A 27,598-nucleotide genomic window follows, 5' to 3' on the forward strand; every position below is an offset into this window, starting at 1 on the left:
GTTGCACCAATATAGATAAAAGCACATGACAATAATCAATACTGAGCAATACTAGGCCAAGCACTTGTATTCTAGATGAACTTTCAGACTTTGCATCAACTGTCTGTGTCTTTTTTCTATGTGTTAGGTAATTCTAACAGATGTGCTTTAATTTTTTGACAGTTAATTAAAATAGTGGACTCTGTCGAGTTTAATGTTCCTCTATCAGAGATTCAACCAATAGTGATCTCTCAACTTTTTCTGACACTTCTCAGAGATTTATAGTTTCGTTTTGCAAGTTTGAGTATAACGTAATTTTTTACTAATTGGAAGGTTGTACAATAGAATCTATGAATATTCAGTGAAGCATCAGACCAATTATCGTTTGTTTGTGCTATCATGTGAATAGACCTTAAATATTTGCATATGATGATGTATAAAATTGCAAACTCAGATAGAATGTCAGAGCTCTGATGGAAGAAATCTCTTGAGAGAATTTAGGTGAGAACTTATTTTTTTACCTATGCATTTCATAGAAACTTTGATTACGTTCAACTTGGAATTTATTAGGAAATGTTAGCAAACTTATTTCTTCTTGCCTTTCGGTGTTCTGTTTTTATAGGATTTATATTAATAACCATTTATATTTTGATTACTTGCTTCATTAAAAAACTAGGGTGCATTTTCAATAAAGTGAAATAAACTCTAGACAGGTGTCTGTGTGTTTGATAAAGAGTTGCAAAGCAATACTGAACCCTATATAAATAAATGTACTGATAAACAGGTGATTCAAAGAACTTATCTGTTTGACAGGTCTGAGAACTAACTGCTGAAAGCTTTCCAAGAGAAAAGATACATCATTCTTTTGGCTAGTAGAAGCTTAGTTTCAGACACGGGCAAAAGCTCGTTACAAGCCTCTGATCAGAACCTCCTTGAATGATCTAAGAACACGGGATTGCTGTATCTTCTGAGCCAGGAGGATTCCATAATTATGAGTGCATTTATCAGAGCGCACGAGCACTTCTCTCATGGGCACGCAGTTTGGAAATGACCACATTAAAGCCACTTCCAAATAGGCAAACCATACATGCTAAGAATGGCAGAAGTCAAACATAGGGCAATCGCTGGCTTACCTGCAGCGCTGGTCTAAGCACAATTACACCATCTTGAGGTTCACTGATGTCAATGGACTTCAAGGGTTGTAACTGTGCTTAGGATGGAACTGTCAAAATCCAGCTTTTGCAGATAGAAAGCAACAGAAAGGCATCGGGGACTGGAGGCGGGGAGTGAGAGCAGAGCACTGCAGTAAAAAAACAACAACAGCAGTACAGTATTTGACAAGGGAGCCTGAGCTTAAATCCCTGCTCATGCATGAACTTCTCTTGCTACCCACTAGGTCATCTCACTGATTTCGCTGTAGGAAAGCCCCTCTGTGTCCTGTCCAGAGTTCCCTGGGGAGAATCAGAATATAAAGGCAGGAAATATTCTATTGGTGTACTTGGAGCTTTTTTGTGGTGGTACTCACGGGTACTGAGTACTGGCATCTTTGGGGGCGGGGTGGGGGCTCTCCCAAGTCCTGAAGGAGGAATTGGTGGAAAGCGGAGCATTGATGCAAACTTATATGAGTACCAGCAAACACACACACCTTTTTTTAGAAAACAAAAAGCACCGAGTGTACCGGTTGGTATGTATTTCCTGATGGGAATGATACTGCACTGTTAATTTGCTGTGCTAGAAAGATAAACTTTCTAGCACGGACATACTTTCAACCCCCTGTGAGATTGATCCTTTTTACAATACAGTCCTATCTCCTGAGTTCATTCAAGTTGGTTGGCTTAGAAGCTGTCACTCTGCTTTGGAGTACATTGTAAATTAGGCTTCAGAGCACTCATAAACTGCTACTGTGTATACTGGGCAATCAGAAAATATAGTTTACAAAATTTATATTATTGTAAAAACAAAATGTTGAACAGAAAAGTATAGAATTCATGAATTTGTCTCTCCTGATGTCCTAGAATAGTTACGAAAGGCCATTTCGTTGGAGTTCTCTCTCACCATTTTTAATTTAAATTTAAAAAAAAAATATTAAGCAGCCCAATCTTTCGGATGTATGAATGGGGTGTGAATCAATAAGTAATAGCAGTACATTTTCAAATGAAATTTATGCTAATCTGTTGAGTACAAGAAACACGGGCCGTTTTCACACTGCTTACCTTCCCTCGTGACGACCCAGAACACCATGCAAAAAACGCGGAAGATCGCTTTTTCTCGCGTGAGATTTGCGTGATGTTGCGCAAATTTCGCGTGAGAAAACACGATCTTCTGCGTTTTTTTGCGCGATGTTCTGGGTCGTCACGAGGGAAGGTAAGCAGTGTGAAAACGGCCATGAACCAGGATCAAGCCAATTCAAATAATAATCTCTTTTATGCCATAGGAACTGACTGAGATGGAAAAGGAAATGGAGGCCATCGGAACGGAGAATGGGTCTCCTTTCCAGTTCCTTATGGAAAGAAGGTCTCCAGTCCAGATTAGAAAAATGGATATGATCAAAAGCCAACTTAGAAAAAACTGCTCCTGCTCCATGAGGAAAATGAAAAAGACGGTCATGGACTTTTTCCCTGTGTTACGATGGCTTCCCAAATACAAGTGCAAAGAATACATTTGGGGGGATGTCATGTCTGGCCTCGTCATTGGGATCATTTTGGTACCCCAAGCAATAGCCTACTCTCTGCTAGCGGGTCTGAAGCCTATTTATAGCCTCTACACTTCCTTCTTTGCCAACATCATCTACTTCCTCATGGGCACCTCCCGACATGTTTCAGTTGGGATTTTCAGCTTATTAAGCTTAATGGTTGGACAGGTCGTGGACAGAGAACTGCTCTTGGCTGGGTTTGACCTCAATGACGATCCTCGGGAAGCCGTCAATGCTGGACACCAATTGAATGTTACAGTTTTCAACTTTACCCTCGGCTCTGTGAGCACTGAATGCGGGAAAGACTGCTATGCCATCGGAGTGGCTACAGCACTGACCTTCCTGGCTGGGGTTTATCAAGTAATGTTTCTTATCTACCCTATGAGAATACTCATTTTGTGCAGGAAACTTCTTTTTTGCTTTACGGGAAACCCACAGAAAGTCGTGAAGACTAACGAAGAAAACCAGTGAAAAACTACTTATTGTGTATAATATATCCTAACACAGCTTTCACAACAGAAATACTTTTATTGTTGTGCTTTCATACTTATTATTTCATCCAAAATAATTACCTATAATACGACAGTCACAGTCTTGAAACAAAGTTGTAAAGTAGCCTCTGGCTGACTCCTTCACTTAATGGCCACTCAAACTGACTCATGAGTAAATCCAAATATTAAAGTGCTAGTGCAAAGTAAACATTTTTTTTCTTTTCAACAGTTGGAGCCAACCTTACTTATTGCACTAGCCCAATATAATACATTCAAATCTCAAGAAAATTGGTAACAACAGGTATAGTATTTCTGCTGTGAAAGCTGTATTAGGATACATTATACACAATAAGTAGTTTTTCGCTGGTTTTCTTTGTTAGTCTTCACAACTTTCTGTTGGCTGTTACTTTTTTGTCATAATACTCTCTCTTTATATTGAATTGTTAAGGGAATCCCAAGCAAGAAAGACGTTCTAGTATCATTCATAAAACAATACAGAAGAGAGAAAATGGAGAGAGACAAGAGGTCTACTCATATATGGCTTTCCTAGCACATCAGGATCTCTTCCTCCCCTGTTCTCAATGCCTAACATCTGTATGCCTGATACCACATTACCAAAGGGGATATATTTAGAGTCAAATTACATATTTTTAATAAGATTCCCTGGACCTAATTTGCGTTCCCTGTAGCCACATGGCAGCTATGGGGAGTGTTGTTTTTAAAATCCATAGGGGCCCGATTCAGCTTGGGGACCACAGTGTGGGGGGGGGGGAAGAGGGGCACCTGCCTCTCCCCTGATTTTCCCAAGCCAAAATGACCCTGGGGGGGCGTTACTTACCAGGCTGTTTCAGCTCAGGAAAACAGCATGGGGGAGGGGGAGGGGCAGGAGCCCCTCTTTCCGCCTACCCCGTGATCTGGAGATAAATTGGGCTCTCAGAGGCTTTAAAAATGACATTTCCTGCAGCTGCTGCATAGCTACAGGGAAGCATATGGGTAATTACAGGAAAGATGGGTATCTACAGTAGAACATGAAATTGCAGGTCCATCCTGCCCTATATTGTCTATGTCTGATGGGACAGCAGCTCAGCTCTCCAGGGTCTCAGGAAGAGATTTTTCCTAGCCCTTTTTCCTGGGGATGCCAGGACTGAACCTGAGCTTTTAAACATGCGCAAAGCATGAAGTTTGGATCTGTCTGCTGCGGATGTTTCCTGCACTTCCTTCCGCCCCAGCAGTCCCATCCAAAAGAGGGAGAACTTATTCCTGGGGTTGAGGGACCTGGACAGACTAATTCCTTTGAAGGTCCTAAGGCTCAGTGGACCAGGGGACAAAACTGGCCATCCTCCCTCTTCTTCCAGTAGCACTGCACCGATGGAAGAGACAGGGCAATTTCTCCCACCCTCTGAACAGCCACCGGGCCTGCATGCCCATTACTGATGTATCAAAAATTAAAGAATCATAGAAACAGCAACATATTTATCCACCTGGTTAACTTTTCTGGGGTCAGAGGATCCTGCTGGGAGGAAGAGAACTTGGAAAAGGTCCCTGGGTTGCAGGTGCTCCTACTCATCAGTGCTGGGCCCCTATTCCAGTCTGACATCCAACACCTGGCTGACTCAGTTTCTCTACATGACACATGTGAAGAACATGTGTTGGAAGATGCAATGGTAGCTGAAAAGGGTAGTTTAAAAAGACAGAGCCAGTGGCTGGGCAAAGGCTTTGCTATACACTGGAGCTGTGTGAAGGGGCTGTGAAAAACCAGAAGGGAAACTTCAGTCCATTAGAACCTCTCCAGGTCTAAGCCCAGCTCTGGAAGGCAGCTCCAGCCCATTTCCATTCCTTGCTGGTTGTGATCCCACAGTTTTAGACTGGAGAGGTGAAATTGAGAGAGCCTTCAGGGAGGTGAAAATGAAATTAACAAAACCTCTGAGGAGCGATTTCTGTCCCCTCTGTCTTTTAAAACTATGCTTCCTGGCCAAAACTGCATTTCCCTACACTTGACAAATATGCACCGAGGCATCTCGTGCAGAGAGACTCTCAGAGAGGGGGCAAGCGGGTGAACAGGAATCACAGTAAGAAGGGCCTAAATGTAAGGAAACAGAGTTAGGTGTATTTAGGTTTAGTTACTTGAATTGTAGAGAACTAGTGAGGGTAAGAGAACTGAGCAGCCTTTTTTTTTTTAAGAACTGTTAGGCTCACCCTTCTGTGTACCTCTATTGTGCTAAAAATGGTTAGAAAATCCTTAAGCGTGTCATTTCTGCTCCCTTTTAGAACAGCTTTTTAACATGTTCTGTACAAATAGGATCAGACACATTACCACATAGCTACCCCACCTTTCATGTCATGAATTCAGGGCAGGTTCTCCCTGCTTTCATATTATCCTCTCAACAACCTTGTGAGGTGGGTTAGTTAGAGACAAGGGAATCTGGCCTAGGATTACCCAGTTTGCTTCACAACAGGGTGGGGATCTGAACGTTGGTCTTTTGAATTGTCATCCAATGCTCTAATCACTATTCCACACTTGCTCTCATTAAAGGAAATAACTTTTGTTTTTAAAAAAGAAATTCCTGCACAATCAAAGACAACCTCCTGTTTTTATGGCACGTTCTACTCTCGTTCTTGTTCTTTCCTTGCAGGTTCTGATGGGCTTTTTCCGCTTAGGCTTTGTTTCTATGTATCTCTCTGAGCCTGTCCTGGATGGGTTTGCAACAGGTGCTTCGCTGACCATTTTGACAGCTCAAGTGAAGTATCTCGTTGGGATCAAGATCCCCCGTGCCCAGGGGTACGGGATTTTAATAACCACCTGGGTTAATATTTTTCGCAACATTGCCCAGGCGAACGTTTGCGATGTTGTCACAAGTGCCGTCTGCATTGCTATGCTGGTCACAGCCAAAGAAATGGGGGACAGATACAAACACCGGCTCAAGGTCCCGCTTCCTACGGAGCTGGTGGTGATTGTGGCGGCCACTGTGGTTTCTCATTATGGGAGGCTGAACGAAGTTTATGGCTCCAGTGTGTCAGGCGCCATTCCCACCGGATTTATCCCTCCCCAGGTGCCCGACTTCAGCCTCATGCAGAGGGTTGCGGTCGATGCTCTCCCTCTTGCCATCGTCGGCTTCGCGTTCACCGTTTCGCTCTCAGAAATGTTCGCCAAGAAGTACGCTTACGCTGTCCGAGCCAATCAGGAAATGTTTGCCATCGGATTCTGCAACATCATCCCAGCTTTTTTCCACTGCTTTGCCACCAGCGCCGCTCTGGCAAAAAGTCTGGTCAAATCATCGACAGGGTGCCAGACCCAGGTGTCCAGTGTCGTGAGTGCCGTAGTCGTGCTCCTGGTGCTGCTGTTTTTTGCCCCCCTTTTTTTCAACTTGCAGAAGTGCGTCTTGGCCTGCACTATCATTGTCAGCCTCAGAGGAGCCCTTCGGAAGTTCAAAGACATCCCCCAGCGCTATCGCCTAGACAAAATCGACGCACTGGTGTGGTGCGCAACCATGCTCGCCTCTGCTCTCGTCAGCACTGAAATGGGACTTCTGGTTGGGGTTGTTTTCTCAATGCTATGCATTGTTGGCCGCACTCAGCATCCTCATGCTGCCTTACTAGGCCAAATTGGGAACACTGTCTTCTACGAAGACAATGAGGAATACAAAAACCTTCTGCCTGTCCCAAAGGTCAAAATCTTCCGCTTCGAAGCACCGCTTTATTATGCAAACAAGGACTTTTTCCTGAAGTGCCTCCACAAAAGAACGGGCCTGGATCCAGCTGTGGAAATTGCCAAGAGGAAAAAGGCCGAGAGGAAAGGACAACAACGTCTTGAGAGGGGATCGGGCCAGGAAGAGATGACTCCATGTCTGCTCCCGAAACATAGCGACTTCCAAGCCATCGTCATAGACTGCTCGGCCATTTCATTTGTGGACACAGCTGGAGTGAGCACGTTAAAAGACACACACAAAGACCACCAGGAACTCCAAATCACTGTTCTTCTGGCTTGCTGCAACCCCACCGTGATAGACTCTCTAGAAAGGGGAGGCTACTTAGGCAACGAAAACAAGGACATGCATGAACTGCTGTTCCACAGCATCCATAGTGCCATTGAGTTTGTACGAGGGAAGGAGATTGTCACAGATGCCTCTGTAGTATAGTTCGAGGTCCATTATTTGCCTCTCCCACAACGGGCCCTTGGGAGGTCCTTCATTCATTGCACAAAGGTTGGAGCAGCAGGCACCTTGTCTGGTCTTGGGATTTGCCTTTAATCCTGGCAAGTGCCCGAATCTCACGTTCAGTTTATTCAACTTGTATGGGAACACAGTTACACCAACACGACATTTTAACCTCAAAATTGAGGACAGGTATATCGAAACATCAAAGCCCATATGTTACTTTTAACGGCAACTTGGCCTTTTTTAACAGCACACGGTCTTTTTTTCCTTTGAGAAAAGCAGCAAGAGGATAAGAATGTAAGATTGATTAGGTTTGCTTCCAAGCTTTGTTTCTTGTTTTTGTTTTCAGAGTGGACATTGCTGAAAATCCTCGTTCAAAGGGATGGATAGCACAAAAAGGCGACAGATGGATCACAGGTTTGCGTGCTGATGCTGTGCCATCCTAGCTCGAGGAGCTGCAAAGTTTTGTAAAGTCCGCTGCTACAATGGAAATGTTAAACTTGCACAACTTCAAGGAGAGCTGGCCCAAGATCATTTACGGTGCCCTTGGCAAAAATCCGACAGACGCTTCCCCCACTGCGGCAGGCACGCACAAGACCACTTTTTAACAGGGCAATCCTATGAAGAGTTACTCCAGTCTAAGGCCATTGATTTCAGTGCGTTTAGACTGGGGTAACTCTTCACAGGATTGCACTGTTTGCGCTCTTGATTTTGTTGGCCTAACAATGTTCAATTAGAAGGTTATGAAAGTGATCTGAGTGGATCTACCACCATTTTATGCACGCCTGTCAGTGAAACGGGGACTGTGTGCTATAAAAGAGCTCCTAAGAAATCAGACCTCTGCTACACAAACAATTTTAATTTGTGAGATGTTTTAAACAAGGTTATTTCGTAAGGAAATAATACTTTTCAAGAGCCAGATTAGAAAAACAACAACAGAAGAGAGTATTTTTTTAAAAGCCTAATAACATTCTGCCAAAGATAAATTACATTTTGATTTTAGGGAAGTAGCAGAGGAGGTGAGCAGGGTTTAAATTTATTTCCTAAGGCCACACATAATTTGTTTTCAGTATTAGGATAGAGCTCTGGAATATGTGGAATAATAATGAAGATAACTGACTCTGAGCATGTGCAAAGTGCCTTTCTCTCACTACTGCACAACTGCAGGCCACTCAGTTAGGATTAAGAGATGGGCCAGATGGCATGGCTTGAACCCCACTACCTCTTTTTGTAGAAGTCCGTCCCTAACTAGTAGTTAACTGACAGCATCAGTGCAGTGAACCACGCTCTGTCTGTTTAGTCTGGATATTTTCACACCCCCAGCCCACTCATTCTAACCACTAGCCCTCTTTCTTTGCTAGCTCTGATCCTGCTCAACTTCCTCCAGCAACTAGTTAGGCATCTACTACCCTGTCCTCTCTAGTGTTTATCTTGAACTTGGCCTTCTTCCTTCTCAGCTTTTGACTGCTTGACTGCCTCCCTAAGAGCATGAGTGTTTTTAATGCACTGACACAGGAAGTGTCCCACTGATGAAGGCGTATCAGGGAAACCGCGGCTCTCTTTTCTCGCAGCAGTCCCTTGGCGCACAGAAAAGGGTGCCTCGGTTTTATTATCTTCAGCCAGGAAAAAAACTACACCATCTTGTCCCACTAGCATCTTGTCTTACCGTCATCCCCCTCACAACCACTAATTTAAGTTAGCTGAACAACTACACCTACACACAAGCAGGGCTTTTTTTCAGCGGGAACGCAGTGGAACGGAGTTCCGGCCCTTCTTGAAAATGGTCACATGGCCCGTGGCCCCGCCCCCTGATCTCCAGACAGAGGGGAGTTGAGATTGCCCTCTGCACTGAGTGGCGCAGAGGGCAATCTAAACTCCCCTCTGTCTGGAGATCAGGGGGCGGGGCCACTGGCCATGTGACCATTTTCACCGAGGGCTATTTAAACTTTAAAAAACTCCCCCTCGTTCCAGCTGACCCAAAGTGACCTCACTGTGTGGTCCTGAGTTCCACCACCTCTTTTTCCAGAAAAAAAGCCCTGACACAAGTATGTGTTTGACACCTTTTCCTGTCACAGCTATGCTCTTAATCACAGTTGGACCGCTTGGCCTTGCAAATCTCTATGGATCCACCCAGCTGCGTTACTGTGTTAAGCAAACGAGCACTTCATCTGAAAGAGATAGTTGGTGTGCTAATTGAAACGGATCCCTATGGGATCCTTGCTTCATGCTTCCATAGCCATAGCCTGACAGGATTTTTAAATAACATCATAATGGAGACAGCAACGTTTCTGTCACTCAGCAGTTGAAAGCCTCTGTGCTGAAATGTAACATGCTCTTCGTATGAGGTCCAAGCAAACACATCCTCACAAAATGGAGGACAGAGTAGAAGGTAGCTAACCTCTCAGTTCTACTTCTGTCTCTTGGTTCGTGAATATACGAGCTGCCTGTGCACATAAGCTCTACACAAGGGCCCACACAGGCTCTCTTCAGTGGCAAGCATCTTTCCTATACCAGCAAGGTCATTTGTGGCTCCTGACTCGGCCCAAAGTTAGAAACAAGTGGACACTTTCAGACATCATACTGTTCTTCCGAGGGCCTCAGGTGGCCTGGAGAAAGATGTGTCCTCTCCCTTTAACAGATACTTAATTTGAATGTTATTTACCAAGTGATGTGATTTACCTTTATGTCATGGTAAGCGTCAGCTGCCCATTTTCGCAGTAAACCTCTATTAAAGGGACAGGATATTTTGGTCCAGGCCCGTTGGTAAGCCTAAGATCCTCTGAAGCTTGGCATAGTAGCTGGCAGAGCCTCCACTCTTCTGCCAACCCAGAAAATCGGGAGGAATCTCTCTGAACTGCTTCTGAGCGTCTCAAAAGCTTGGCCTGATGCTTGAGTCAAGAAGACTCTTCTTTCTTTGTGATGGAGACGGGCAGAGTCAATGGCCGTGACAAATGATGGCTGGTTACCCAAAGCAGACAAAATGTGTGGATCCCTGTTAATCTATATACCGTGTGTGCACACGCACGAGGGCTAGCTTGGAGAAGTACTAAAAAGACTCGTCACTGCTTTTAAGTAGTGCCTGTCCGGGTCAGAACCACAGCAAAGCTGTGGGGGAGCGTGTGTGTTCTCCAATCCGGGGTCTCTGAGGTCAAGCTCTAGGCTTGAGGTGGAATCTACTATGCGGCAAGTAGAAGCAAAAACCTGCCAGAGGAAGAAAGCTGAGCTTCTGACATTAACATCTCACCTGCCCCATCCCCAGGCTTCATGCTTCCGGCCAATCAAAGGGGCTGATGATGCACACACATTTGTTCCCTTCTGTGATTGACAAGGTGAACACTAGAGCCGCATAGCAGGAGGCATTCTCCGCTTCAGGGACATTGCAAGGTGCCTTAACTACTCAACCGCCACCGACATTTCGGCAGTGTCTGATGTGTTCCAATTGGCTATGCCTCTGTTAACACTTTGATAACTGAACACAGACAACTGCTACTCAGTCTTCTACAGCCACTGCCACTTAGCACTTTTTAGCAATAACACAGAACTAATTCAAACCACCACCACCCCCAAGCTCCTGGACAATATAATGCTTCAGAATGCAGAAAGCAGAAAAATGCATGACAGAAAAGTCACCCTGTTTAGTTTTTTTTTTAATCCATGCATGTAGAAAGTTAGCCTCTCTGAGATAAAACTGCAAGCCAACCTTACTATTTTCTCTGTTAGCTTGTTATGTGCAGGAATCATTTATTACTTTAAAAAAAAAAAAACAGCAGCAAGCGATACCACACCACCATTATAGCCACACACTTTGAGAGCTTATGCAAATTGGCTAAAAATGTGCTAGACTCTGATACATGAATTGTGCACTACCCCTATTTCCTTTTACATTCCAAGGCAGGCAAACTATTGTTTTCATCCAATTTCAGCCCATTATTCTACAACTCCCTCAAGTTGCTATTTATCACAGTGCAAACTGGTGTTACTAAATTAAACTGATGTCTGTTTCTTGCGAATCGTAAAACTAAGAGTTTTCACTGAAATATTTATTAGAATGGGCAAAATGTACCATTTAAAAAAAGGTTTCATTTTGCTCAATGCACATTAAAAAGTCAGCCTCCCACAAGTTATGCAAGTTATCTGTTTAAGTGATCCTACTTAGCCAATCAAGGACAGCGCATGTACTCCCCCCCCCCCAAGGTCCCTTTCATAGAAGGTTGCAGTACAGGTGCAAGACCTTGAAGCTATGACCTCATTGCACTTGCATAGTTCAACCCCAGGTGTGAAACTGCAGTCATGACGACTTCACAAGCCTCTATCAGACCCAAAACCTGAACTGAACCAAGATACAGACCAGGACAAGTCAGTTTCTTGACAATAAGCATCACCTTCCATGAGAGCCGTGGCTTTTAGACTTCCCATCCCTTTCATCATCGATTTGTCTACTGAAGAACCCCCCCCCCCCGTGTGTCTCCTACGGAGTCCCTGGTTCAGGAGGCTTTCTAGGATCTGGGCCCCCTTCTAGGTGGCACCTGCTGCTCATGCTGGGAACCAGCCCAGCCTTTTGGGCTCGATGTTGCTCAACACAAACTGAGGATCTTTAGCATCTGCACGATGCTTCCCTGTGACTGCGCTTGTAGGAGAAGTTCAACTGTGGTAGCCAGGCTGTATTTTCTGGGAACTTCTTAGCCTTTTTTCTTGAAAAGCTTCTATAATACTGTGCTCAAAATTCTTGAAGTGTGACTCCCTTTCCCAGCAAGGTAGGCAGGCAGTGAGGTGTGTAGAGTTAAGGCTAGCATTGCAATCCTATGCAGAGTTGCCCCAGTTTAAGCACAATGAAATAAAATAATGCTGCTTGGGGCAATGTTGCAAGGGAATCGCACTGCCAAGGAAGTAATCTCGATCCAGAGCCCTTTTTATTGCCTTCTTGTGTTTTAGTCCCCTCTGTTCTTCAAAAGAATTCAGAGTACGGCTTATGGCCACTAACAAAGTAGGACTTAATTAACTTCGTTCGCAGAGCCTGTGCCCAAGTGCCTTCAGACAAAACGTGCCACAAATGACTGAGTATAAACCTTGACTTACCTGACTCGAATAAGCTCCAGCAGCCAGTGGATTCGCACTTGTTCAATGCCATTGTGAGGCACAGAAGAAATATACGCCAGGTTAATACTCTGGTCTTTACTCAGATCAAACAAGTCAGCTCTACTGTGTGGCAGAGGAGGACTGAAAAATGAAGAAAACAATTGTCATTCTCAGCATTTACAACAGTGAAACTCCGTGGCTCTTTAGCAAGCAAGGCAAGGCCATTGCCTGGTAGGCTTGTGGTCGACAGGTGGTATGCACCTTGAAACATCCCCCATCAGAGGGACTGGAGGGCAGGTAAAGTGTGAGCCTCCCTAAGGTGCAAGCTATATGCCAGGGATGGAAGGCAAAGGGGGCTGTCCTTTCTTGCAACCCTCCAACTTCCTCTGCAGCCTCCAAGCTCTCATCCCAGCACCTAGGTGGCTCCCAGGGGGAGAGCAAGATGGCTGTATATGATGGACAGGACTAGTCCCAGCTCTACCTCTCCCGAGGAACAGCCAACAAGAGCAAGCAGAATGCTTGGCCTAGGGACAGTTGAGATCTCTTAAGGCAGTTAGTGAGGGGAAGAAGGATTTGAAGCTGCTGTGAGGCAGCAGAGATACAGCTGCCTATGGACACCAGTTCTCACACAGTGTAACCATCCACTGTGGGGTTATAAATTCAGCTCATAACAACAGAGTATCTAGGTGTTTGACTAATTCACTGCAGTGTTATATACATCTTGTAAATAAAAGTTATTTTTATTCCTGTTTTAACGCTGGCTGGCTTGAAGTTGTTGGCTGAGGGGAAATAAGGCACACACACATACAAAACTCAAACACGCTGGTCATGACAAATGGGCCAAATTTAATATTTGGTGATAGCATATATAGGGAAAGTAAACATTAAGTTACCTTTTCCCAATAGCCCTGAGCAGTAGCTGGGTAAGGAGAAGTAATATAAGGAACTGGCCACCCCTGGGAGGAAGAAAGAGGGAACTCAGCGTAGATTTGCGTAAGTGCTCTCTGCCTGCTAAACAGAAGTTAGACAAGGGGCATATTGTGGCTGCCCTTAATTGCCTGCGAAGCCCCAAACCTGTGTGGTTATCAGTGTATAAGGGGGTCACAGCATAGAGAAGACTAGAATCACCACCATGGTAGTCACCTATGAGAAGAGCAAGTTGCCCCCAGGAATGGTGGTGTTGATTTTTCTCCCTTCTCCCCCGGGCACTGTGGCAGTCTCGCCCTCGTCTGAGCGCCTCTGCCTCATGCTGAGGAGAGGGTGGGGCGGTGCACTGGGCAGCCAGGAGTCACGTGGCTCTTACGGCCGAGGTTAAACGTGAATGTGGATCTCTGAGAGGAAAAGTGTTAGCACCAGGGCCTTTTGTGTGTTCGCATAGACTGACTCACTAAACTTACCAACAGCACGGTAATATAAGTCACTGTTATTCCATAATGGTGGTCAAGAGTTTTATTTTATTTAGATCTTTATACCTCACTTTCCTCCCAATAAAGATCTAAAACAGCTTTCAACATGGTTCTCCCCTCCTCTGTGTTATCCTCACAACTTGTGAGAGAAGTTAAGCTGCACACAAGTGACTGGCCCCGAGATTCCCCTCCCCTCAAGCTTCTATGTCAGAATTCGATTAAAACGTGGGCCTCCCACACCACAGTGGTGCTTTCATGCACCTGCCACGTTTCCCATCTTTCCCAGATCTGCTTTGCTGAGAAGGTTTGAGAAAGATGCAGCGAAGCTTGGGTGGCACTCATGTAGACGGAAACCCTGATCGGTGCCACTTTCTTTGCTCCAGTCCCCCTCTCCCAGCAGCCATTTACCCTCTGCAACTTTTTTAAACAAAAAATGATACATCATTACAGGGTATGAACATTATTGGGATGCCAATCCGAGCGCACATTCATCCTGTGCTGTGCCAGCTGCACTGGCTCCCAGTGGAGTTCCGGATCCGGTTCAAGGTGTTAACCTTGGTGTTTAAAGCCCTCCACGGACTGGGACCTGCACACCTGCGGGACCGCCTCTTCCATTAGGTCCGCTGCAGGGTGTTGAGCTCTGCAGACAAGCAACTCCTGGTGGTCCCCGGCCCGAAGGACATCCGTCTGGCCTCAACCAGGGCCAGGGCTTTTTCTGCCCTGGCCCCGGCCTGGTGGAACGTTCTCCCACTTGAGATCCAGGCCCTGCGGGACCTGTTACAGTTCCGCAGGGCCAGTAAAACGGAGATGTTCTGCCGGGCCTTTGGCTGAGTGCCAGCGGGTGTCCTCCTTCTTCCATCTAAGACCACTACTTTTTATGGGGCTGCCCTCGGCCATTTGCTATGCCCATATACGGGCTCCCAATATTTGTTTAAATAGCCTGCTCCTAGAATGACTTTTTAAAAAATTATTATTGATTTTATGGTTTTGTGACTTTTGATGTATTTTTTGGATGTTGTTGGCCGCCCTGAGCCCATCTGTGGTGAGGGCAGGGTATAAATCAAATAAATAAATAAATTACAACAATTTGTCTGCCAGTGTCCTCTGAACCCCCAGCTTTCATTTCCTGTTTTTTAAATAACCAAATCTCCATTTCTTTTTGTTGGGATGAGTGGCCATTCCCTTTAATATCTCTGCAATGAAAAGGGCTAGAGTAGGGATTCCCCAATATGGTGCCCCCAGGTACCATGGTGCTACCAACACCTTTCCTGGCACTCACCAAGTGGTTTAGAAAGTGGGTGAGGACAGATAGAACTTTTGCTCAGCAGGGTTTCTGATTGACCATTGGAGATCTGATTGGCTGTGCAGATATTTTTAAAAAATTGCTTTGGTAGCAACTTCCACTGCCGCACAAGAATCTTTACTGTGTGACTGAAGGTAAGCTGGGTGTATGCAAGAACGTGTTTTTAAACAATATTTTCATTTAAAAAGGCATCCTATTAAACAGAGCTTCTGCCTGATTTGTTGAAGAGTTACTATTAGAGTTATGCTTAACATCACTCCCTTAAATTTTGTGGTTGGCTCTGTCTCCTAAGGCAGCCATTTGGGGGCTGCACGCACCATCCTGTATTAGAATTTCAAAGGTGCTCACAGACTCAAAAAGGCTGGGGACTTCTGGGCTAGAGACTTCCTTTTTAAAATTGAAAATTAGTGTATCACCTAGGCACCCCCAACTCCAATCTCTGGGCAATGACAACAGCCCTACCAGACCCCTTAGGCAGAAGGCACCTTATTATCTTAATTTATGAGACTCCTGATTGTCTTAATTAGTAAGGCTCTTCAGTCTGACACATCTGACGAAGAGAGCTGTGGTTTTCTAAAGCTTATGCTACAATAAAGTTGGTTAGTTTTAAAGGTGCTACTTAGGGTTGCCAGTTCCAAGTTGGGAAATTCCCGGAGATCTGGGGGGGTGAAACCTGGAGAAAGTGGGGTTTGGAGAGGGAAAGTACCTTGGCATGGCATAATTCCATAGAGTCCACCCCCAAAAGTAGCCATTTTCTCCAGGTTAACTGATCTCTGTGGCCTGGAGACCAGTTGTAATTCCAGATCTCCAGCCACTACCTGGAGTCTGGCAACCTCAGTGCTACTGGACTCTACTATTATACTGAGTCAGAAAATCAGTTTCTCATGATCATTGCTGACTTGTTGGTCGAACAGTCTTATTTCATCTGCAACCAGCACCACTGAATGGGAGATGCCAAGGACTGAGCCTGGGGACCTTCTATATGGGAAGCAATGCATGGTGTGCATAAGTTCGAGGATCTGGGAGAACCAGCCATTGTGCCCTGGAAGCTTGCAAAGTGACCAGGGCCAGGCACACCGTCTCAGCCCAATCTACTGCACAGGGTTTTGAGGATAGAGAAAAGGGGGGGGGGACGTTGCCAGCCGTTTTGGTTCCCCCCTGCAGAGGGAAGCACGGTATAAACGAAGGAAACAGAAGTCGGCTTCTGCAAATGTTGCGCCCTGAAACAATGCTTGGACGAACCCGTGCGCTCAGAGCTCGTGCTCTGCGGGATCAGGAGTGCTTCTGATCGCGGGCAGCCCTCTTTAAAATCCTGTTTTCTTACCAATATCCGGTGCTTTTCCAAAAGTGCTTCAGTTCCCTTTCGGGCTGCGAGAGATCCGCCGTGACCGTGCAGCCCCCCCAGGCCACTCGCGCCAGGAAGCTCAGCCACACCGCCAAGTTCCAGGCTCGACAGGAGTCCGTAAAGGTCAGGAGGCGACTCCAGCCAGCCCGCGAGGCTGCCGCCATTCCCTCCTGCACTTCCGAACCCAGCGGCGGACTCGCCGCGCACCTTAGCACAGGGGCCGCCAGTTGCATTCCGCAACCCGTTCCGCTGAAAATGCTATTTCAGATTTTCGTTGGTTTGCTTTTGTGGCATTAATTCTCCCTGCAGATTTGTAGGGGAGGTCAGAGGCGGAAAATCGAGCGGTTTTGTCCCAAACTGGCCCTAACTATCATGCATCCTCCCCTCTTTTGCACAGAATATGGTCGTGCCTGTCTTAGTTCCTGCTTTTCTGTTGACAGCCGATACGGGAAGGGGCCGATGAAAAAGTGCGCCGTCCCAACTAGTATGCAATCCTAGGCGCGTTTACAGTGCAATCCTAAGCAGAGTTACTCCAGTCTAAGTCCATTGGAGTAACTCTGCTTAGGATCGCGCTGTGTGTCGCGCATGCCGTTCCATCCAGGGAGAAGCGCAGCCCCCCCGGCATGTGAGTTTACATGGAAGTCAGGCTCTGGGTTCAGTCGTGCTCGAGCGCCTCGGATTGCATTCGTATTCGGTAGCAAGCCCTATGGAACACGCTCGGACTGACTCCTCCCCAGTCAACATGCCGGATCAATACAGGCCCCTCTTGCATTCTGAATACAGCAAGGCTTTCTTCTCCTTGTGATGCCATCCAAAAGAGATTTCCTAAGAAAACAGATTTAAAAAACAAACTATAAACCATCCTACAAATACTTCCTAGGAGAGCCCCGTTCAAGTCAATATTCGGCGAGAAATCCTCTTTTCATTAATAGCCGATGTCCCTATTGCGCCCGCCCCGTCCTTGAAAGTGGACGTCTTCTTGGATGGGCTGATCACACCCTAAAACGAAAGTCCAAGGGCGCTCGAAAGACTAATGGGGCAATCCTAAACAGGTCTACTCAGAAGTAAGCCCCATGCTCTTCAGTCGGGCTTATTACCAAGAAACCGCCTTTGGGATTGCGCTATAATAATATTTATTCCAGCGTCTGCTTCGGTGAGTCAGAGCGCGCTTCTCAGGATGATGCCTCTCCCGGGAAAGTTTCAGGAGGGCAGCCGTGTCGGTCTATAGTGGAAGAGCAAGATTCGAGTACAGGAGCAACCAAAAGACCATCAAGTCTCCAGGGGAAGCGAATAACTGACTGCAAAATGATTTTCCTTTATATTGCATTTATATATATTGCATTTAAATATGCATTTATAAATGTATTTATAATGCATGCGATTTAAATATTGCATGTATCCACTGGACCCGAATCTTTATATTGCATTTATATATTGCATTTAAATATATACATTCATAATGCATGCTATTTAAATATTGCATTTATATAATACAATATATAGATCTATAAAATTAGACAATTTTTCTGTTTCTACTTGGTACCTTAAAAACACAGAGAGAGAGAGAGAGAGAGAGAGAGAGAGAGAGAGAGAGAGAGAGAAAATAAACCGAGACTACTGAACCTGAATCTTGCTCTATTGGAGGAAAGTAATTTTGCACTCTTTTATTAACTGCACCTGGAATCAGATTTGTTTTGAAACTGACGGAAAGCGCCGCTTCTGGTCGGCCAGCCAATCCGCGTCCTCCTCTCGGTCATATGCGCGGGCACTTATCCAATAAGGGCGCCCGGGGATGCTTTTAAGGAAGGCGCGGAGGCGGTTTTGCTTTCCCTCCCCTCAGTCCGTTCCTTCGGAGTGGCTGGCTGTGACGTTTCAAGAGAGGGGTGCCCCTTCCCTCCCTCCTGCTCCCGCGTGCGCAGAGGCAGGCGAGGCAGCGATTGGCTGCTTCGTGGCTCCGTCGTTGCATGGTTTTGTTTTCCGTTACAGGTTTGAATTTCGAGCGGCCGCCGCGTTCGGTTCCGCGCTTCGGGAGCTGCTTCTTCTTCAGTCTGGAGCGAATGGCGGCGGCGGCTGAAGCGGCGAGTTCTCCCTTTTCGCCTCTCAGGGTGACGAAGCCGCCCAGGGAAAGGTGAGGAGGGAGCGGCGGGGCTGCTGTTCCCCCGGCTCTGCGTAGACCGACTCGGAAGGCAACCCCCTCAGTCCAGTGCGCCTTACTCCCGAGTAAAAAGCAGGGAGGGTTGAAACCTGAGGGAATTTTAGTTATAAAACGGAAGCTGTAAGCCTTTCTGGGTCAAGATGGGAAGCCGTGTTAGTCTGTAGCAGTAGAAAAGAGCAAGAGTCCAGTAGCACCTGTAAGACTAACAAAGTTCGTGGTAGGGTAGGAGCCTTCTTGAGTCACAGCTCCCGTCTTCAGATAGCCTTTCTGTTTGTTATTCAAGGTCAATATGGGTGTGAGGTTTAGCTGCCTCCTGCCAGAATTTGCCCTTTCCCCTACTTTTATTTATTTATTATTTATGTCATTTATAGTATGCTTTTCTCACTGAGATTCAAGGTGGATTACACAGTGTGAAATTAGTACAGTCAGTTTCAAGGACATTTCCATAATAATGCGTTTAAACACAATTTTTAGTAAGAATCCAATAAAGAGTTGAAGAAATGCTGAAACAATATAAGCAACTAGTAACAGAGCCCATTGTAGGAAAAAATACAGCGGGTTCTACAAAGGAGAGGGCAGGCAGGGGGACATCGCCTCCTCCTCTGTGACTGATCCTAGCTGGGTGAAGGCGGGGGACAGACATTGCCACCTATTCTGCTCCTGATCCTGGCCAGGTGAGGAGGGTGGGCATTGCCTCCTGTTCTGCACCTCATCCCAGCCAGGTGAAGGGTGGGGGGCCTTGCCACCTACTCCTCTCCTGAACCTAACTGGGTAAAAGGGGGGCTAGCATTGCGGCTTGCTTCACTCCTGATCCTGGCCGGGTGAAGAAGGGTTGGACATTGTGTTGCCAAGTAGGCCCCCTCCCCTGCTTTAAGGCCTGCCATGAACTGTGTTAAAGTTTCCTGCGTTACTGTTTCACTGCTGCACAAAGATTGCTTTGCACGTGTGTGCTCTGATACACGTGTCAGTTTCCTGCCTGCGTGTCAATTACCCTGCTGCTGTAATAGACTGTGTAGTTTACTGACTCCATGTTTGGATAACTGCACAAAGGACTCTCTTTCTGGGCAACCCTGCCCTGACCTGTATCTGGAATTCCCAGTGTGTGTTTGGACTTTATTACAAGTGTGCCCCGTGCCTGCATTGCCATCTGCCACGGACCGTGCCTGTTCCCTGCCTTGGACTGTGTTTTAAAGCGTTGTTCCCCCTGCCTCCATGGAAGCCTGCCTCATATGGGCCCAAGCCGCTGCTAGCAGCCGGGCGCCTGCCGGGGAAACCTCCAGCGAGCCTGGCTAGGCGCTCCCTGGTCAGTTCCCGCCTGGAGCCTCCCGCGAGCCGGTCGCCGAGCTTGCCCTCGCTACCGGGCAGCCTGCTATCCAGCCCCAGCTATGCCCAGCCGGCATCCATGTTCTCAGGCAGCCAGAAGACCCTGGGAAGAAGACTGCTTTGGGAAGCCATTTCGGCGAAGCGGGCACACCACGTCCGCAGCGAGAGCCCCTCGCCCTGCTCTGCATATCTTAGGAGCCGCCCCGGAGAAGAACTAAGTGCCGACCATCCCAAGCACTTAGAGAATGCATCTCAAAGAAACCTCCGCATTCCAGAGCTGATGACATCAGGACAAGCCCTGTCCGCTGGAACATCCTTTCAGCCCACTTGGATTTCCCCCTCCCTCTTTTGTCCCCTCTTCCTGAGGTGTCACTTATCACAATCTGATTACCAAAGTGGCCCATCCAAGCCATTCAGTAGCCCATTAGACCCTTTGTTTTAATCTGTGAGAACCACCAAGTACAGCACCAGCCCCAGGGTACGTTTTGGGGTATTTAAGCTGGTCTCCCAGACCACTCGGTGCTTAGGCCATTCCTATCCAGACTTCCTTGCTGTCCGTCTGTGGTCCCAGTGCTGGCATTGGGCCACCTCGCTGTTGTGTCTCTGCTTCGCTTCAGGATAAGTGAGTATTCCCCACCATCGTTGGGAACCAGCTAATGCGAAAGTCTCTGTATTTCCTACTCTGTATTTCTTAGATCTTGTGTGTTCTTTTGTATGCTTGTGCAAGTTTAGGCTTACGCCACATTGTTAGCAAATACACGTGATTGAAACTATTTGTAGTCTGTCTCTTTTTCACTAGAGTGTCTGGGATCGGGACCTCCGTATACATAGGTTATGATCCGCGCTTAATATTTAGTTACAGACTGCTACAGCTAATTCCCCATTATAATAAAGAGCAGTTCTGGTAACAATTGCCTCCTGCTCCGTGCCTGAACCCAGCTGGGTGAAGTCGAGGCTTGGCATCATCTGCTGCTGATCCCAGCTGGGTGAAGGCGAGGGGTGGGCATTGCCACCTTCTCCACTTTTGATCCTAGCTGGGTGATGGCAGGGGGGGGCATTTCCACCTGCTCCGTTCCTGATCCCAGCTCGGTGAAGGTTGGGGGCGGGTATCGCCACCTGCTCCGTTCCGGATCCCAGCCTGGGCTTTCCACCGTGACATGCTCTTGGAGGGACGGGGCTGCCTCTTCTGGGCTTCCCTCCACCACAGCGTCCTCTGGAGGCACGCCAGACTAGGAAGTGAGTTGTCTGGAACACGGTTAGCCTTTTATATAGTATAGAATTCTAGGTTTGACATTAGACCACATGAAGCACAAGTAGCTCATAGAAGCACATATTTAAGACAACAGGTAATATGTAAGGCAGCATAGTGGTGAAGTCTATGGTCCTTAACTCATTCGCAAAGCATCTGAGAGCCTCTTAGATCTATGGTCAATCAATACCAAAGCCTTTTTGAATAATTCTGTTTTGCATCATTTGCGGAAAGCTAGGAGAGTGGGGCCTCTGCTAACCTCCTTGGACACGCCATTCCACAGGGTAGGGACCACCACAGAGAAAGCTTTTTAAAACTGCACCGTAGGTTAAACAACTAAAACAAGAGAAGTGTTTCAGTGAGAAAGGTGGGCTATAAATAAAGTAAAAATAAACACATAAAAATAACTTTCAAAGGCTGCTTTGTGCTGGTCAAATTGATACTTCCATAGAATGCTCTAGAATCTGATGCTTTTGCTTAGTGCCTTGCATCTGTTCAGAACTGGATGCTACTCTGAACACTGCTGTGGCACCAGAGCACAGGATTTTCCCATTTAATTGGATGAACTTCAGTTGCAGCATCTCAAGGATATATATAGGATGTTTGGTGGGGTCCAGCCCACAGCTGGCCCACTGAAGCCTTGCTATTGTCAGCATCTGTTTGAAGGAGAGGAGATATCTAGGTATAGCTGATGATAAATTTCTCATGAAAGAGGAGGTAGTCTTGGGATCATGTCTGTGTACAGCCGTGCCATGGTTGTCTGTTTGTTGTATTGCTTGTGCCCCAGTATGCTGAAGCTATACTGCCTTATTGCTACTTTGATGTGTACTCTCTCTAATGATTCATAACCATGTTGCAGATGTTACTTGCTTTGGACCCAGAGCGGGCCTCCCTGGTTATCTTAGAGAAATATGTGAGTCTTGTCAGGTTTTCTCCCGGGTGCTGCGGTGTCAGACGCCATGGTACCTGACTTTGGCACCTGGACGCTGCTAGGGATTATGCGGGGTCCTGCTTCGTGGAAAGGGGAGGTATACCTCACCCTTGCACCCTCTCAAGCCACCAGCAAGGCCGCTCAACCTAGCCCTGCTCCAGTGTCCATCTTCCTCCTCCACAGTCTGAATTCTGCCTGACCTGCGGCGCTGGGACACGCCCCTTTGACCGATATCCGTGGCTGAACGAACCTCCCCATACGGGCCACCAACATGTCAGGTTTTCTCCCAAGCGCTGCAGTGTCAGATGCCATGGTATCTGACTTTGGCACCTGGACGCTGCTAGGGATTATGCGGGGTCCTGCTTCGTGGAAGGAGGGGACGTATACCTCACCCTTGCACTCTGAAGCCACCAGCAAGCCCTCTCAACCTAGCCCTGCTCCAGTGTCCATCTTCCTCCTCCAACTCCCTCATTACCTTCCTCCCTCGCTCACTCAGTCCCTCTCTTCAAGCTCCAACCACTCCTCCTCCACTCTCCCACTCCTACACAACCCACCACCCCAGTGCCCTTCTGAACCATCCTTTATAGGGCTTTCTCTCCCCGCCCCACCCTCCTTGCAGGCTCCACCTGCCGGGCCACACCCCTCCGTGCCCTTCCAGCATTGTCCTGGGCTGCCTCAAGCCGTTTCAGCTGGGGTAGCTGGTTTGGCTGCATAGGCCAGCAACAGCTGTGTCTCGTTGTCTGGCTGCCAGGCCTTTCTGGCTGAGCTGATTGCTGAAGGCAGGCCCAACTGTGGCCCCTTGGCTGGCTGCCCGGCTTCTCCAGCCAGATGCCTCCAGCAGCTCCACCTGGAGGGGCTTTGCTCTTGACATCTCCTGAGCCAGGTTACTGTCTTCTAGCTGAGGTATGGGCTGGGGCATGGCTCTGAGCTATTGTGGCTGCTTCTCCTCCTTGGCTGGTAAGGGCCCTGTTTGGGCAGCTGCTGGGTCCCTATTCCCTTTTGCCCTCTCCCTCTGCTCTGCTTAGCCCCCTATTCTCCCCTGGGAGGGTGGGACTAGCTGGCCTCTCCCTGCTCCTCCTAGCCCTCTGAGGCTTTGGACCTTTGTCCCTTCCCCCTGGTGTAGGCAGGTTCTGGCCCTGGTTGCCGGCTGGGGCGGCAGGACAGCTGTCTCCTGGCTGCCTACCATTGCTTCCTCCCGGCAAGGCCGGGGGCTGTGCCTCAGACCCCGGACACGTCTCAGCTAACTGTGACCTTGGTGTGTCTAGATGCCAGCTTTCACTACTCTTCTCAGATGCTGGGAATACTTTATTGTATACCTGATGCATAGTCACAAATAGATTCTCACAGAACTCGTGTAGGCTTGCGTGCCAAAATCTTAACTGTCATTTGGAGTGCGGGAAAATCAACAATAACAGAGACTGCTTGATTTGAATTGTCACTTCTGGCAAACCCCATGGGGTACAGATCTGAATTGCATAGATTCTAATAAAGCTACTTCTGCTGGAACCAAAGTGTGTTCACTGTGGATAGGCTTGAGGGGTCTACCTGCCAGGGACTGACACTTGGCCATTTCTGACAAATGATGACACTCTTTAAAAATGCAGAGGAGTTAGCCGTGTTAGTCTGTGGTAGCAAAATCAAAAAGAGTCCGGTAGCACCTTTAAGACTAACCAATTTTATTGTAGCATAAGCTTTCGAGAATCAAGTTCTCTTCGTCAGATGTATGGTACAGAAACTGGTCAAATATAGAAGAGGAGGGGGGAGGAGAGAGAAGATGCAGTTAGGGGGGGAGAGGGAGGATGCAACCAAAACATTCCTTTGCTAGTAAATGTAAACATCTCCTTTTGGAGTGGAGATTAATTGGCTTGTGTGAGGCTTCAAAGGAGTTTGCCGTGTTGGTTTGTAGCAGCAAAACAACCAGACCATCCAATTCCAATGTAGTATAAGCCTTCAATAACCACAGCTCTCCCCGTCAGATGCATCTGACAAAGAGAACTGTGGTCCCCGGAAGCCCACGCCAGGTGCCATTGGGCTCCCCCAGACCCCGCCTCTAAAGGAAATCTGTTACCTGTGATAATGTGATAACCATTCATAGTCCCTATTCAGTCCCAGCTTGATACGTTATATGAAGGTTTTTATGTAAGGCAGTTGATAGCAGTAGTTAATTCCTGTGTATAGTGTTGAAATAGGGTAAAGGTAGTCCCCTGTGCAAGCACCGAGTCATTACTGACCCATGGGGGGTACGTGGCGCAGAGTGGTAAGTGGCAGTACTGCAGCCCAAGCTCTGCTCACGATATGAGTTCGATCCCAGCAGAAGCCAGGTTCAGGTAGCCGGCTCAAGGTTGACTCAGCCTTCAATCCTTCTGAGGTCGGTAAAATGAGTACCCAGTTTCCTGGGGGTAAAGTGTAGATGACTGGGGAAGGCAGTGGCAAACCACCCTGTAACAAAAGTCTGCCAAGAAAACATTGTGATGCGACGTCCCCCCAAGGGTCAGTAATGACTCGGTGCTTGCACAGGGGACTACCTTTACCTATTGTTGAAATAGACAACCTATTTTGAAGAATGTTTATTTCTTAAATGTGACTAACTTCATCCATAATTTGCATGCTATAATGTATATGATGACTATGTACTATTTAAGAGTTCAGTGCTTTCAAAGTTCAACTCTGCATCCAAATATTCTAGTTGGATCAATTGTGTACAAAAATAAAACTTCCTTTGTTTACTATGTAAGAGCTTTTCTATTTTCAAGTTTCATTTTTTCTTCCTCACAGAGGGCAAAAACTAACATGCTTTTGTTGAGGTAACAGGGCATAGGGCAGCACTCTCACATACTGGATATTGTAAGAAATTTTGCTTAATCAAGCCCTATACTTCTGTCAAAAGTAACTGGACTTTGGTTAAGGTTGTAAATAGTTGCAGGACTGGTTTTGGCTTAGCTGGAGAAAATGTGCTGGCTTGTTAATTTAGAACACCTGGAGGCCAGTGCTGGTTATATGGAGATTCGACCTTGGGAGGCTGTCTCTCACAGCTCCTGTCTTCACTCCCCAATTTCAGAGGGTGAACAACACCAATTAAGCAAGTGAGCCCTGGCAGGCCTGAAAAGGCCCTAGTATACCCTTCTCTCTGTCTTTAACATGATTACCGTTATGTGAGAGAGAAGATTGCTTCCATGCTTTTTGTCATCAATATGTCTCAATGCTGCATGGCATGGAAATGGACTCCTTTGCTAAATCTAATTGTGAGAAGAAAGGTAGCAAGCTTTGAGTTTTTAGTCAGGAATGTTCTCTGTAACTTTGTATTCAATAAACACAAAAACATTTTATTTAAACCTGTGTCTGGAGTCACTGGTTGCACATAGGTACAACTTCAGGGAACACAGAGACTGAAAACTCTGTTAACCAAACTGCCTAAAGGGTCTGGTGTGGCTGTTTTCAGTGCCCAGAATAGGAGTTTGGAGGTGCCTGGTTCCTAGAAATATATTTATAATTTTGTTAGTAAAATTAAAAATATATTTCTAGAAATAAATTTCCTAGAGAAGCATTTATATCCATTCTATAAATATAGCAAAAAGTACAATTGTGTATGCTAAATAAGTTACAAATGATGACACATTTCAGTTAAAGCAGCAAGAATGAGTCTTGATTTGCATAGGGTTTTTTTGTTTCCAGAGAAGTTTTTTCGTGTCTGCAACATTTTTGTAAAATATGTTTTACCATGTTATTGGAAAAAATCTCTTCAGGTTTGGCTGGAGCTTCTTCTTGTAATGAGATTCCAGGTGAAAACTTTATTTTGTGCTGCTTTCTTTTGAATTTGATTTTATTAACGTTGCTGTGTTCCTGCTGCTTTGTCTTTCAGTTCCTCTTGGGCTATGTCCTGCTGTATTTTTTTCTCTTTTAAAGATTAATTCTTAAACTTTTGCTGATCCGTTTATAGATTTACTGATTTATGGTTCCTTTACTATTCTCATGTTATGCTGTTTTAACTTATTTTAAGACTTTTTCCTGTACCAGGATAAAGTTAGAATGGCTTAGTGGAGGAAATGTCCATATAACCCTCTTATGTGTTAACCCCACTAGTTAGGCTATGACTGATGTTCTCTCACAACCACCACAGAGTGGTGGGATATATTAGATGGCCCAGCCTTGTAGATTGGGGTATCCTGATGAATATCTGACTGCCTTTGGTAGAAGTTCCTACTTGTCTGGCTGACATTTTAGTACTATGGTGGAACTATGGAGTCAGGAGATGGCCTAACCAGTTTGATACAATGATTCCCACTGCTTTCTTTGGTGTTAGGGAGCCAATTCTACTGTTTACTGGGGAATCTGGGGTCGATGAAGGTGGCTAGAGCATAGAAGAAAGTCTGTGATTACCACGAGTTAGAGCTTGTTACTGAGCCTAGTCTATGGCAGTGGCTGGTAGATACTAATGTCTCTATTACCGTTGCGTCAGCACAATGACATCTAGCTGAGATGTTAGACGTTGTGGTGGGAAAGAAGAGTAATGAAGAGTAATGCTCACATACTCAAATAGAGTCTGTTTATAGTTGTTGGGGCTGTTGTGCCACAAATCAATCGCATTAAGCTAAATATAGGATATGAAGCATTGACAAAGGTGAGAGTTTGCCTTCTTTTGCTAACATTATTTAAATAGCTAACAATATTTAAGTTATTTATTTAAACTTGAATCTGATTATTGCTTCTCTCTGGAAATGCCAAATCAGTGTTGATTACCTTTTTAAACGAGTTTGTGACTGTGGACAAGGAAAGTTAGAGACCTTGGATCATATAATAGTTTTTTGCCCTAAGTGGAGTAAGGAAAGAGAGAGATTTATTATTCCTACCTGTTATGTTTAAAAAAAGCTTCCTTTCCTTCCTTGGGCAATCTCAGTGTTATTGTCTGATAACTTTCCTGACAATCAAACCTCTGCTATAGTGGCTTCCTTTTTAGCCACGGTGATAAAGAAACAAGATTTTCATGAGTTTAGATAGTTTAAAGTGATAATGACAAGTTATGTCTATGTGAACTGGGTACGTTCAAGTGTACAGTTCATATTTTGTTGGTGTTTGTATGGCTTATGGCTTCGGCCGGAAAAGCAATAAACATATTATTATTATTATTACTACTACTACTACCACCACCACCACCACCTTTTTGGTCAAGCTTCAGATCTGGTTTTGGGACAGAAACTGTCTTCATCAAACTGAATCACTTTTGTGGTGTGTGTGTGTGGGGGGGGGTGTTACACTGGTTAAACTGGTGTCAGAGAGGCAAGATTTGGCCATTGTTATCGATCATGTCCAAGTAACATTATGACATGCTCTATGTGGGGGGGGGGGTTACCTTAGAAGACCAGGACGAAGGCAAGATTGCTATCTGGTTCCAATGGTAGGCTGTATCTTGTTGTATTATAAAAGCTTTATTGGCTCCCTACATGCTTCAGTGCCCCATTCAGAATGACTTGGGACTGCCAGCTATGTGTTCCTGCCC

The 27,598-nt window shown here is 46.2% G+C and overlaps 3 protein-coding genes across 6 annotated transcripts in view; 2 read left to right on the top strand and 1 right to left on the bottom strand.

Moving 5' to 3' along the window:
• The window catches only part of IDUA (alpha-L-iduronidase), a 105,659-nt gene extending 89,047 nt beyond the window's left edge, over positions 1-16,612 (bottom strand). For both annotated transcript variants that reach the window (XM_054986429.1, XM_054986430.1), the window contains exons 1-2: positions 16,426-16,612; positions 12,393-12,533 (exon numbers count right to left, since the gene is read on the bottom strand). In XM_054986429.1, the coding sequence (XP_054842404.1) occupies positions 12,393-12,533; positions 16,426-16,610 (326 nt within the window). In that variant the 5' untranslated portion in view covers positions 16,611-16,612. The remainder of the gene's footprint in view (positions 1-12,392; positions 12,534-16,425) is intronic.
• Positions 2,426-9,054, top strand: SLC26A1 (solute carrier family 26 member 1). Of its 2 annotated transcripts, XM_054986427.1 has the most exons (3): positions 2,483-3,031; positions 5,796-7,256; positions 8,891-9,054. In XM_054986427.1, the coding sequence occupies exons 1-3, from the start codon at positions 2,483-2,485 to the stop codon at positions 9,014-9,016; spliced, it is 2,136 nt and encodes a 711-aa protein (XP_054842402.1). In that variant the 3' UTR covers positions 9,017-9,054. The 2 variants fall into 2 exon arrangements, with proteins under 2 accessions (XP_054842403.1, XP_054842402.1); XM_054986428.1 differs by lacking the exon at positions 8,891-9,054 and having other exon boundaries at positions 2,426-3,031; positions 5,796-7,903.
• Positions 16,613-18,490: 1,878 nt separating the features above from the next.
• LOC129334645 (protein regulator of cytokinesis 1-like) overlaps positions 18,491-27,598 on the top strand; it is a 64,323-nt gene continuing 55,215 nt past the window's right edge. For both annotated transcript variants that reach the window (XM_054986880.1, XM_054986879.1), the window contains exon 1: positions 18,491-18,574. In XM_054986880.1, the coding sequence (XP_054842855.1) occupies positions 18,504-18,574 (71 nt within the window). In that variant the 5' untranslated portion in view covers positions 18,491-18,503. The remainder of the gene's footprint in view (positions 18,575-27,598) is intronic.

Source organism: Eublepharis macularius, chromosome 8, assembly GCF_028583425.1.
Source record: "Eublepharis macularius isolate TG4126 chromosome 8, MPM_Emac_v1.0, whole genome shotgun sequence".
Lineage (NCBI taxonomy): Eukaryota > Metazoa > Chordata > Lepidosauria > Squamata > Eublepharidae > Eublepharis > Eublepharis macularius.

Coding starts and splice junctions, on each gene's coding strand:
- SLC26A1 (XM_054986427.1), top strand. CDS start 2,483: ATGGAAAGAAGGTCTCCAGTCCAGATTAGAAAAATGGATATGATCAAA. Junction 3,032..5,795: donor TCCTGGCTGGGGTTTATCAA/GTAATGTTTCTT, acceptor CTTTCCTTGCAG/GTTCTGATGGGCTTTTTCCG. Junction 7,257..8,890: donor TCCATAGTGCCATTGAGTTT/GTACGAGGGAAG, acceptor TTCTCGCAGCAG/TCCCTTGGCGCACAGAAAAG.